Genomic DNA, 12,516 nt, shown 5'->3' with positions numbered 1-12,516 from the left:
CTGGAAGAGCAGTCTTATGATTGAAGTGGCTACCCTGGGTAAATAAAACATTATTATAAAAGTGTCCCTGACGTTTTCAAGTTTAAACACACTGATTAAACTCAAATGAAAGATCCAGAGAACCAGCATGTACATGATGGCTTGCAGGCTGATAGGCGATTTTTTTTATCTTAACCCAAGTAAAAAAAAAACCCAAACAATTCCACTTTTCCTCGTTCGGACATCCCTCCCTGATGATGCTTCCAGAGGCATACGCCTCTGATTGAAATATCTAGTCTAGACTGACGGAACCATTTAGGACAAAGCAAAGATTAGAGAGTGGAAAGATGGTTGAGTTGGTTTGGGAATTCCATTTCCTCATCACCTAATTGATGACTTCTCCCGGTATACTATGGCTGCGTTTATGCGACCTCAACCCAGAATCATGATTGGAATCACGATTTGAATCATGATTCAAAACAGCAACATGAATCACGATCCGACAGAATCAGCGTTTATACGACCATCTTTCTAACGCTGTTTCTCCCTGAATTCGGGCCGATCCAGTGCGCATCACAGTGCGCAGTTTGACCCAGGAAGTATAGGTCAACATTTTCGCGCGTGTTTCTAACTTCACGTCGGCTGCTAGATTTTTGCTGCCACCAGAGCTAACGCGCGATCGTTTGTGCAAGTGCAACTCGGCTTCCGAAAAATAAATCTTTTACTTCCAGAATTCCGTGTATTGTACCTCGTATGGTTTTTGTTTACTTGTATTCAATCTTGTCGGTTCATCAAAAATGGTGTTCGGTAGCCGTAGTACTGGGCACGAATTCTGTTAATTTTGTCTCGACAGGCGGTGCCACATCTCCGTTGAAATCCCTCCCTTGCAAGCGCCGCTGAAAGGGACTCGTAGATCGTCTTATATTTCTGTGAATCCCGGTAAGGGATGCTTGTGGTTCAGGCTGAGCCCAAAGCACAAGCAGAGCCCTGAGTTCGTCGTCAGTCCAATTTGTGCCTTTGGAACTTGAAGACATGATTGATGAAAACAGTGAAATCAGGGTGACCAGACGTCCCGTATTTCCCGGGATTGTCCCGTATTTCAGAATATTGAACAAAATGTAGTTAATACATTTGAAAGTGACGAATTTTCATTAAATAACCAACAGCTGACGAAGCAGGGACAACAATTAAATCGATAACTGTAAACTTTTGCAAGTTCTGCGATGATTTCTTGCTAATACATTGCAAACGAACTGGCCTCCTGCCTGTGTGTGGCAGGCTACTAGCTAGGCATCAGTTTTTCTACCAAAATAATCACAAAATCGGCGGGAAATTCTTATAATTATACTATGGATTCTCAGTTTAATGATTTGGAGATGTAATCGGAGGAAAATGTTATTGACTTTTCATAGATCTAGTTTCAGCTTTCGTTTTGAGTCTTGGTGTGCACGATGCCGCGATGTTTCATCTAATTTTTAAGTTTGACAATATGTTTCACTTTGAAATTTTATTCATTTCTAAAACATTTTATGTTTAAAATTTTAAAAATACATTTAATAAAGTTATGATTTTTATTAGATGATTGGATTTTTTTGTTTACTTGAAGTTTGAACTTTTCCCTTTTCTTTATTTTATATATACCCTATCCTTTCTGCTTGCCCTTTTTTGTTCCATCTATCTTTATTTCCTATCTTTCTTTCCTCGACATTTTCTTTTTTCTCTCTCTCTCTCTGTTCATTTTTCTTTCTTTCCTTCTTTATCCAATATACTTTTTTATTTCCTTCAGAAATTCTTTCTTTCCTTATAATTACCTTGGCTTCCTTCTCTCTTCGTCTCCTGTTTCTTTTCGTTCTTTCTCTCCTTCCATTATTTTCTATTTTTTCGTTCTCTTCCCCTTCATTCTTCCCTTCCATTCTTTATTCCTTTCTTCATTTTTCCCTTCTCATTCTTTTCCCTTATTTTTATTTTCTTTCTATTGTTTCTTTCAAAGAATGAAGGAAACATGTTTATTTCCTTCATTCTTTCTTTCCTCCTACTTTTTCTCACCTTTCCCCTTTAATTGTCTCCTTTATTTTGCGAGACATTTATTAATCTTCCCTTCCTTTCTTTCTTTCTATATTCATTTCAAAGAATGACGGAAACCTTTTTATCTCTTTTATTATTTCTTTCATCCTTTTATTCTAACTTTCTGTTATTTTTTTCTGTTTTCTTTCCTTCCCAATCATCTCTTTTCTTTCTCTCCTTCATTCTTTCGTTCACCTTCCCTTCTAATTCTTTATATTTTTTTTCAAAAGTCTTATTATACTATGGATTCTCAGAAGCCCACACTTTGTGTGGGCTTCTTTGTTGATCTTCGTTTGTCAATTGTCCCGTATTTCATTTTGTGAAATCTGGTCACCCTGAGTGAAATATACAAATGACGCTACAGTACAACCCCGGGGTACAATACACAGAATGATAATTCCTAAATGCACATGACAATTGGCATATACCGGTACTAGTACACTGGCAATCTGCTACACGAAAATTAACCTGCACGAAACACAGCGCGCGCCTTTGAGTCGAACCCGGAAGAAGCACGACACAATGACGTCATAGAATCATGATTCAAATCACGATATCGTTTATACGACCCTTTTCGTTCGTGATTCTACAGAAACGTCTTTCCAAACGCCCCTTTTTCCGTGTTTCATGTTTGTGATTTGAAAGACGTTTATTTCCAATTTCGACTAAACGCAATCGTGATTCTGCAGAATCGTGATTTGAATCATGATTCTAATCATGATTCTAGGGTAAAAAAGTGTTGAATAAACGCACCCTATGATGCATCCGAAGACTCACCCTAAACTTGACCTAGGTCCCTTGAGGAGGAGGTATAGGTGTCGACCTCTGAGGAATAGTTGATATTACTGTGTCCGGATCCGACCCTCTATGAACCCCTTCCCCTCCTACTTCCATTGCTTTGCACTTAAACCCTGACCTAGACCGATTTACAAGATGACTTTTGATTATCATTGCACCTGCCCACCTCAGAGTGACTCACACCAAGCAAACAAAGTTCTATTGTCAAGCACTGAGCTCGGTCTTTCATAAACGGAAGGAAATAGATGGAAAAAATGATGGGGGAATGGATGAATTATCTCATCTGTCATTCTGCGACAGAAGTTGGCGGAATTCATTCTGTAATAATGTACAAGTTAATAAAATCCCATTCAGTAATTGAATTACTTTGCTAAGTGCTGAGCTATTTTAATATTAGAATGATGGAAATCCTCAGAACTGGACCTTGCATTTCATTGCAATATGTTGAATGATAATGGATTGATGGTGGTAAAGGTAAAACAGAGTCCTTTCAATCAAATGCTAAAGATTTCTTTAACAGATGCTATCATTTCCATTGACATAGTCCTATGCATTGTGTTTTGTGAGTTGAGAACTTGAAATACTCTCACCTATTATTTCTCTGGATACATGTTTTGTATATGCTTGATAGAATTATGTTGCTGATTTAAAAAAAAAAATTCAGCCAGATTTAATTCAGTATATTCTCTTATTATTTCTTTCTTTCAAACAAATCATCAAAACTAAACTTTGTATTCCTTCTGAATTAGACTTTTAATTTTATATTAGTGAATTCTAAAAGGATGACTTTCCCTTGAGCACAGCTCCTATTTAAGCGTGTGGGGTCACTGGGGTGGTATGGGGTTATCCTAAAGACCCATTGAATATCATTATTAAAATGAAAAACAACAAAATACATTTAATATTTCTTTCAGTTTTTGTTTATTGATTGAAATCAATCCACATTTTAATCACTTGAGTCCAGCCTCATGTCGATCTCAGGGTTGATAAAATGACTATTTTTACTCTGCAAATGCTGACACATTGAAAGTGACGTCAAGGATAAAAATCATCAGATTAAATACCGTGTAGGATGCAATTAAATGATATGTCAAAGTTTGTATTATCATCTCGGCTATCTTGAAAATTAATTACATCATAAGTGTCCACTCATATTTTCATGAGGCTTGGATATTACTTTTCATGGCACTTATAAATTTCTCCTATAAAAAAGTCAATCACTTTATTGCGGTATATTCAAAGTTTGCTTTCAATAGCTAAATATGTGTGGCAATAAGGAACAAAAGTGATTGTTAAATGCTATGGGTATTTTTGTGTGTAGTGTGCACTTAATTGGTGTTGCTGTTGTGAGAGTGTTTGTAGCTTTATTTCATCATGAAATATTAATAAGATATATAATAAATATTGTTGACCTTGATTATGTTTTATATGATTTGCAGTGGTAGACATAAACAATCCACTACATAATTTCTTACATTTATATTAATACAAGGTCTTATTTTTGCTTCAGTAAACTTACATACATACAGAATATATTTATGTAGATGTGTAGGCCATATTCCGCAAATTTAAGGTTTAATTGGTTTTACCTTTCTAGGCTTGTTTGTAGATATAATGGATACTGCAAACCTATTCTGCATAGAAATGATGGTAAATCAAATGAGATAGAGAAATGTTACTCTGATTGTGATTCTAAATGATCATTTAAAGGTTGTACTTATTGGTCTATGAAATTTACTGAACTGAATATGAAGAATGTCAAAGGTATTTAATTAGCAAAAAGTAAAAAAAAAGTGGTTTCGGTGTCCTGTGATATTTATGAATATGCCTTTAACAATATAGTAATATGACATAAACATTGCTTTGCTTCAGGTTTTCATCTTTTCTTTTTGAATCATCTCATTTTTATCATGCAAATTTCATTTTATCGAAGCTTCCAATCAGTGGTTGAAAGCAAGTAATCATGCTATCCGGGGGGCACTTATGTCAAGTCATTAAAATAATTACATGCACTTTCAAATGGCAACACATTTACTTCATATTTAAAATCATTTCACCATTTATCACTGGTGGAAAGGGAACATTTGACATGGGTATTGTGTATCTAGGGATGTTTGCTTGAAGACTCATTCACCTGTTTGTATCAACGTTGAAACTATCATGGAATTGACCTTTTTCAATGAACTGGGACAACATTTAGAGGGAAATGCTCTTAGGCCCAGATATTTAAATATTTATCACAACAAAAGCCATCATGAGATCAGTCATTGGCCATTACATCCATTATACTGCCTCTCTCCATGTTCTCAGTATAGTTGAGAAAATGCCATTGGCATTTTTTTTTACTTTCACCAACCTACTCCAGCTCCCTTAAAAAGAAAATGCCTCATCATTGAAAAAAAACACATTACACTCTCCAGCTTCATAATTTAATTTGCTAAATCATAATTACTTTACATATGCTTAAGGAAATGAAAAAAAGAAAAAAACACATCTATGCAGCTCTATACATTTCATTTGCCAAATCATATCTAGTTTATATCAATATGGACTAAAAAAGATATTTCTTAAAATGTCATTGCAGTGGTTTGTCGTGTATGGATACTAATTATTTAACTATAACTATATATGATAGAAGTCAACAATATATCACTAACTCAAATCTCTCTCTTTTCCCTCTATCATCTTCACTCTCCAGTAGGAACTTACCCCGGTCCTACACCCCCTGTATAGAAGATGGTTCTTACCAAGGTGATGCGGGAGAATCGTTGGCCGATGGCTTCAGCGAGGAGATGCTGTCTTGGCTTGATGATAATGATGGTGCTCAAAAAGAAGGCACACTAGTATGATGATATGTTATGGCTTGACGGAGGTATCATCGAGTTAGGTGAGCTTGGAATTTACCGTTTTAATGGTGGAGTTACGGTGACGGTGGGTTTAGATGATAATTATGATGGTGCTTGGAAATTTAGGGCCTTACTATGATCATACCTTATGGCTTGACAGAGATACATGTATTATCCAGCTTAGAGTTTTTTTAAATCTATAACTGGTATTCTGAAGTTCTATTTAGCTTAGGCCATTCCCTGTTCTGAAATTATGGAGCCAAAAATTAACAAAAAAAATTGTTCTCATTGTTGCGTTTTTATTCTCTTTGCTTATGCTTTAATGGTGAAGAATATGAGCCACTAGGTTTAGGGTTTTTATGGTGAAGTTATGGTAGTGATGGGCTTGATAACAATGATCGAAAGGCCCAGAAAGGCAGCAAATTAGTACTGGTACATTGATATTTCATGGCCCAATGGAGAAATTGTTGATTTTATGCATTTGGGTGATCACTCTATTTACTCAATCCACCCCCTTTCCCTTCTCTTCTGCTCAGATTTAGATAAGCGATCAATAAATACCATCACCCGGTCAAGCCAAGCCACCGTCTTGCCTCATATTCTCTAACATTCCATCATGACGATTGACAGCTAGCCGTTATAGAGCAGGGACCATCTCCATGGATTCTCTTAGCACCTGTTACCGTTGCTGCAATATGATTTCCATAGAAATCATCTTCTATCATGTGAGGTGCTATTTATTTCAGTGTTGTTTCAGCACCAAGGGTACATTGGGTGATTTCAAGTGCAGTGTTGATTGGTGTTAGTTTTAGTGTTAAGAATGTAATATGGAGCTGTTAAGCCCCAACAGTGTATTTATTTATAGAAATGACACCACTGGCGTTGCTTTGTACCAGCTTTCAGCACCGAACTTGAAATCACCCATTGTAATGGAATAAAGAACGGTAATGACATGTTTTAGTGTCAGAGAAAGAATTTTTTTAATGTTTCCCTTCCTAATTGTCCACTTTATATTATACAAATGATGCATGCGTATGAGTATATTATGCGGTCTTTCCTCACTCGAGTTGAGGGTCTGCTCAGTCCATTGCACGAAGCCATTAGGCTGATTTCAATGGGTTGAACACAGCCTCAATTCGAGTGGATAGGTCGCATAATGGACGAATGAAGACATGCATCGTTTGGTTTATACAACAACTCTTCTAGATTGTGTAATTTGACAAAATAGAAGAAAAAAAGCAAGATGGAATAAAAATATATTTGCCGTTGCCTTTGATTATTTTTCCCCATGTATGAAAGCAATTGCTTTCATTCTTTTGTGACCCGCTTTGATTCATGTACTGGATATCTAAGTGCACATGGCCGTTAATAATTATTATAATTTTTTTTCCTTTCTATAATGTAAACAACTCACTCAACTACACAAGTGAATGTTTTAGTTTTAACTCATTGTGAGTCTTTTATTTGTATACTATTATTATTTAATTTTTAGAGAATCGGGGACATGATTATTTTCCTTTTTTGAATGAACATTACAAAAAAAAAATTATTCACAATATCTTTTAAAATCATAGACAGGAGAGAAATGCCATCTTTCAATGAGTATGGCCAATTTCACCTTTTAACAAATCATTTTCAATAGAGGTTTTCTATTAAATTCAATATACTTAAACCTTATGTAATTGCAGAAAGACAGTACACCAGAATTAGAAAAGTAAAATTACTGATTCAGTTTATAATTCAATTGCAATACTTCAGGTCATAGATTCAGATTTTGGAGCAATTTAAGTTGACAATGTCTCACAAAATAAGTCATAATTTAGGAAGCGAGTACCCAGCCATTGCAAATTTAATCTCAAAATATAGAGTAGAAAGTCAGCAAGTGATGAAAAATTGCACAATGGAATTGTCATGGAAAATGTTGATATAACCATTTCCCAGCTTTAGGGGGACTGAAATGGATTTTTTTTCATTTATTTAAAACAATTTCACCAACCTGTAATCTTGATTTTTTTTTAATAGAGCTGTATTTCACTTTTCACACTGTTATATTGTGTAAATGTAAGAGCTTGTACAGTGTTTTACAGAGTTATATTTATATATGTATATAGACCACTAGAAAGAACTATATGTTTGTGAACAGAACTAAAAATACAACTTTTTTGTTGACCAAAAATAATATTTGTGATATTGAGATGTTATAAAAATGTATTTTGAAATTTTTGAGTTTAGTGCATTTTGTTTCTTCCATTGAAGATAGTGCTGCGAATGACGTAAGGACCTCTTGACCTTACATTGACCTTCATCTCCTACATTTGTTCTAATATTTTTTTCAAAATTTCATTGTTTTCTGTATCAGCATCATTTGTTTTCTAAAACTTAATGTACCCTTTTTTCTTTTTTTATAGATTTTTTCATTTTCTTGCAAGTTTCCCTGTTATAATACCACATATCTTAAAAGCTTGTAGAACTTTGCAATGATTGTTGTGAAATCTGCTTCTGTCTTCATTTTTATTACTCAAAGAGTTACAGATATTATGGATTATGCAACCTAGATTTATTATAAGTGTTCTTGGCTCCATGTTGTTTTCCATCAACTGTTCAGCTGCTTTTGTGCCATAGCATTTTTGTCAGTTTTTCAACTTTTCTTTTTATACAATTAAAAGTTTTAGCCCTTTTGTTTTAACGTACACATTCGATTGGCAGGACCAATTGCATGCATGTTATCAACCATATGGAGTGTCGAAGGAAAAATTTGAAATTAACTGCAAATTATGATGCAAAGGTACAACTTCTGTATTATTGTAACAAAGGGCAAATTGACTTTACCGCATGTTGCAAGAATCTGGCCAACAATCAAGTGCAACGCTTCAACGAATTACCACTGTAAAGATTAATGTGTGGATCCAAAATTATTTTACAATTGATTGCAAGTTTCTTGTTATGCCCCTTTGATGTTACAGCGTTCTAAATGGATTTTGATTGCTGGTTGGAATTTCACCCAGAATATCCCGTAAGGAACACGACTCACTCCGTCAAAAACACAAGAATTTGTTAAAAATCAGTCACCAATAATCTGCTATTGCCTGCCTGTTGATTTCATGCTGGCATGTTTTAGTTGTGAATTATTGCTTTATACCTTAACGTGAAGTGCAGGTTTGAAACACACCTGCTAATGGAAATCTAAAAAATCGATTTTTATGACCAAAATTGACTGATACAACGGTTCGGATACCGATGACCAATTGCGCAATTAATCTTATAATTGTTAAATTAATTTGTACTCTTAGCCTATGGCAAAGAACGTACAAAAAGTTAAAATCAGTTGTAACTATTAATTATACATCTTACTGTCACAGGGCCCAATTGCACAAGCAGTGTTCATTTTCTTTTGAAAATACAATCCGACATATTACATGAGGATCAATCATGAAACTAAAGAGAAAGTTGTTCTTACAAAATTTTAATCGTTTTCACGAAGAATTTAAAAAAAAAAAAGCTGATTTTGCAATGGTCATACATTTTGAAAAAAATCTCTTTTAATTAATTCATATCCTTATAAAATAATGTGAAGGATTTATCTCCTTGAATCACAAAGGTTTGGGATCGATTGTAAAGTTGAGATAATTCTGATTGAATTTTAATCAGTCTGTTTGAACAAAATGCATGTGTAACAATAGATAATCCATTGCAAGTTTGTTTTTTGCTTTCCTTCAGATTTGCCTTGTTTCCTATGGGCTACTCAAATTTGTGTTGAATTAACAGGTTTTGGTTGCTTCATATAGAAGAGATTTGTCATTGATAAGAGGAAATACATTATTAGAATCAAGTGCAATTGACTTGTAAACCCTATTCTTTGAATTATGTACTTATAAATACCTCGTCTTTTTTCTAAATTTCTATTGACTTTAATAAGTAGGGACTATACTTTTTGTGTAGTATGCCCATTTTTATTAAGACCATTATTCATGATTAATTTTTAAATTTGTACAATAGACAGTCCAAATGTGTCTTGATCATGCTGCCCTCGCCTGAATATGTAAAGTATGTGAAACAATGTAGGGATTCTTTAACATTTGAAGTCAATGTGCAATAATTAAAAGTCACAATTTAAATAGTAAAATTTATCTTTCCCTAAACTTATGATTCAACACAAAATCATAGAACAATTGTATATTGCCCATTATATAATCCCATATTCTGTCATTATTTCAATTTGATAAATGCACAATTTTTGCATAATTATGGAGTTCTAACTACTTAATTTGTTAATTTGAAAGATAAGAGTACAATGGTAGGAGAATATTGTTAATTGATAATTTTGATTGTATAATGTTTTTTTCAGATGTATAAAAAAAGAACTTAATATTTTAAATAACTTAATTCTGATGGCTGAGTGAGTCCTCAGTCTTTGAAATATGTGATGTATTATTTGTATAAATAACAACAAATACATTTTTTACCAAAAAAGTATTTTTTTTCAGACTGGAATTTATATGTGTATGTTCAGGTAGATGTTCAATAGGTACGTCGTGATGATGGTGGTATCGATGATGATGGTGGTGATGATGATGATAATGATAGTGTTATCGATTATGATGGTGATGGTTGTATGGATTATGATGATGATGGTGGTGGTGATGATGATGAATATGAAAGTGATGATGAAGTTGATGATGATGATGGTAGTGATGATGATGGTGATGATGATGATAATGATGATGATGGTGATGATGGTGGTGATGATGATGGTGGTGATAATGATAATGATGATGATAATGATGAAGATGATAAAGATGTTGGCGATGATGGTAATGATGATGGTGAAGATGATGGTCATGGTGATGGTTCTGATAATGATGATGTTGATGATTAAACTTATTAAGAGCGCAAGGTATTGCGCAATATTCTGTACATGTATGTGATTGGTCAACCAATGGACCCTACATGATCAAATGGAATTTTCTGTAATAACCTGCAAAATAGTGTAATCTCCCAGTTCAAGCCCATTACAATGCCAATGGAACTCCCAATACCCATTGCAGGGAGGTTACATGTTCCTTTGGATTTTCCTTTATCTGATTTCTATTCAGTTCCGTCAGGTATTCTTTTCAGCTCAGTTTGGTATGTTCTCCAGTTTAGCTTCCAATAGATAGGCTACTTTATGTTCTTATTCATAACATCAGTCATTGTCTTATTTTCTCTGGGCACATTTCTTTCTTTCCTATTCAGATGTGCTCATTCATTCCATCTTCACATCTGGTTCTTTTGTTGAACTCTCTTCATTACATAACAAATCAGGTCATTATCTTCGTCATTGATCCTCATTGTTCATTTTTTGTTTATTGGGTTATTCCATTTAAGAGTTGGGTTGTTCTTTTTTCTCTTAAGTTCATTGGCTACCTTTGTGTTAATTTTCATCGTCTTAATGTGAGCAGAATCCCCCCAAATAAAAATGACCTGGCCCTTTCCCAACTCAAGATGTGTTCTTTCATTCCTTCCTCACATCTGGTTCCATTGATGTGCATTCTTCATTCCATAATCACCAAGGCCATTTACCCATCCTCATCCTATATCTTTTCCATTGTTATTCTTACGAGTTGGGTTGTTCCATTTTAGCTGGGTTTTACTTTTTTTTTAGAAGTTCAGTGGTTACTTATAGGTTATTTTACAAGGTCTTCATGTCAAAAAGACTACCCTCATTAAAAATATGATCTCATCCATTTTTAAACATTCTCTAGTCCATAATCACCCAGAACAATTACAAATACTCCTCCTAGTTAATTATTCTCCCTCCCTCTATTCCTAAGAATTGGGCTGTTCCATTTTGGTTGGGTTGTTCTATTGGTTGCCTTAGAATTCACATGGTTTTTCAAATAGACACCCCCAGCAAAATGATCTGGTCTATTTCTATGAATTTGGTTACTACATTTCAGTTGGGTCATTCCATTTTCTTAAAGTTCGTTAAAAAGTTCAAGCGGTGTATTGCGCAATATTGCGCAATAACATGAAACGCTGCAAATAACCAACTTATTCTGATTTTGGTATTGCGTAATATTGCGCAATAGCCAAAGAGATCAAAATGAATCACTGCAAATAGCCTACTTCTTCTGGTTTTGGTATTGCGCAACATTGCGCAATAGCCAGAGTGATCTAGTGGTGTATTGCGCAATATTGCACAATAACATGAAACACTGCAAATAGCCTACTTCTTCTGGTTTTGGTATTGCGCAACATTGCGCAATAATCAGAGTGATCTAGTGGTGTATTGCGCAATAACTGCAAATAGCCTACTTCTTCTGGTTTTGGTATTGCGCAACATTGCGCAATAACCAGAGTGATCTAGTGGTGTATTGCGCAATAACATGAAACACTGCAAATAGCCTATTTCTTCTGGTTTTGGTATTGCGTAACATTGCGCAATAGCCAGAGTGATCTAGTGGTGTATTGCGCAATATTGTGCAATAACATGAAACACTGCAAATAGCCTACTTCTTCTGGTTTTGGTATTGCGCAACATTGCGCAATAGCCAGAGTGATCTAGTGGTGTATTGCGCAATATTGCGCAATAACATGAAACACTGCAAATAGCCTACTTCTTCTGGTTTTGGTATTGCGCAACATTGCGCAATAGCCAGAGTGACCTAGTGGTGTATTGCGCAATATTGCGCAATAACATGAAACACTGCAAATAGCCTACTTCTTCTGGTTTTGGTATTGCGCAACATTGCGCAATAGCCAGAGTGATCTAGTGGTGTATTGCGCAATATTGCGCAATAACATGAAACACTGCAAATAGCCTACTTCTTCTGGTTTTGGTATTGCGCAA

The 12,516-nt window shown here is 34.8% G+C and overlaps 1 protein-coding gene across 8 annotated transcripts in view; it reads left to right on the top strand.

Moving 5' to 3' along the window:
- LOC121411402 (FERM domain-containing protein 4A-like) overlaps positions 1-7,851 on the top strand; it is an 84,815-nt gene extending 76,964 nt beyond the window's left edge. For 4 of the 8 annotated variants that reach the window (XM_041604113.1, XM_041604114.1, XM_041604111.1 and 1 more), the window contains 2 exons: positions 5,540-5,728; positions 6,224-7,851. In XM_041604113.1, coding sequence (XP_041460047.1) covers positions 5,540-5,690 — 151 coding nt within the window. In that variant the 3' untranslated portion in view covers positions 5,691-5,728; positions 6,224-7,851. Of the gene's footprint in view, positions 1-5,539; positions 5,729-6,223 lie in introns of those variants that run through there. The other 4 variants (XM_041604115.1, XM_041604112.1, XM_041604116.1 and 1 more) reach the window with 3 other exon arrangements.
- The last annotated feature ends 4,665 nt before the right edge of the window (positions 7,852-12,516 follow it).

Source organism: Lytechinus variegatus, chromosome 3 (assembly GCF_018143015.1).
Source record: "Lytechinus variegatus isolate NC3 chromosome 3, Lvar_3.0, whole genome shotgun sequence".
Lineage (NCBI taxonomy): Eukaryota > Metazoa > Echinodermata > Echinoidea > Temnopleuroida > Toxopneustidae > Lytechinus > Lytechinus variegatus.
This window is presented reverse-complemented; position numbering and strand designations above follow the sequence as displayed.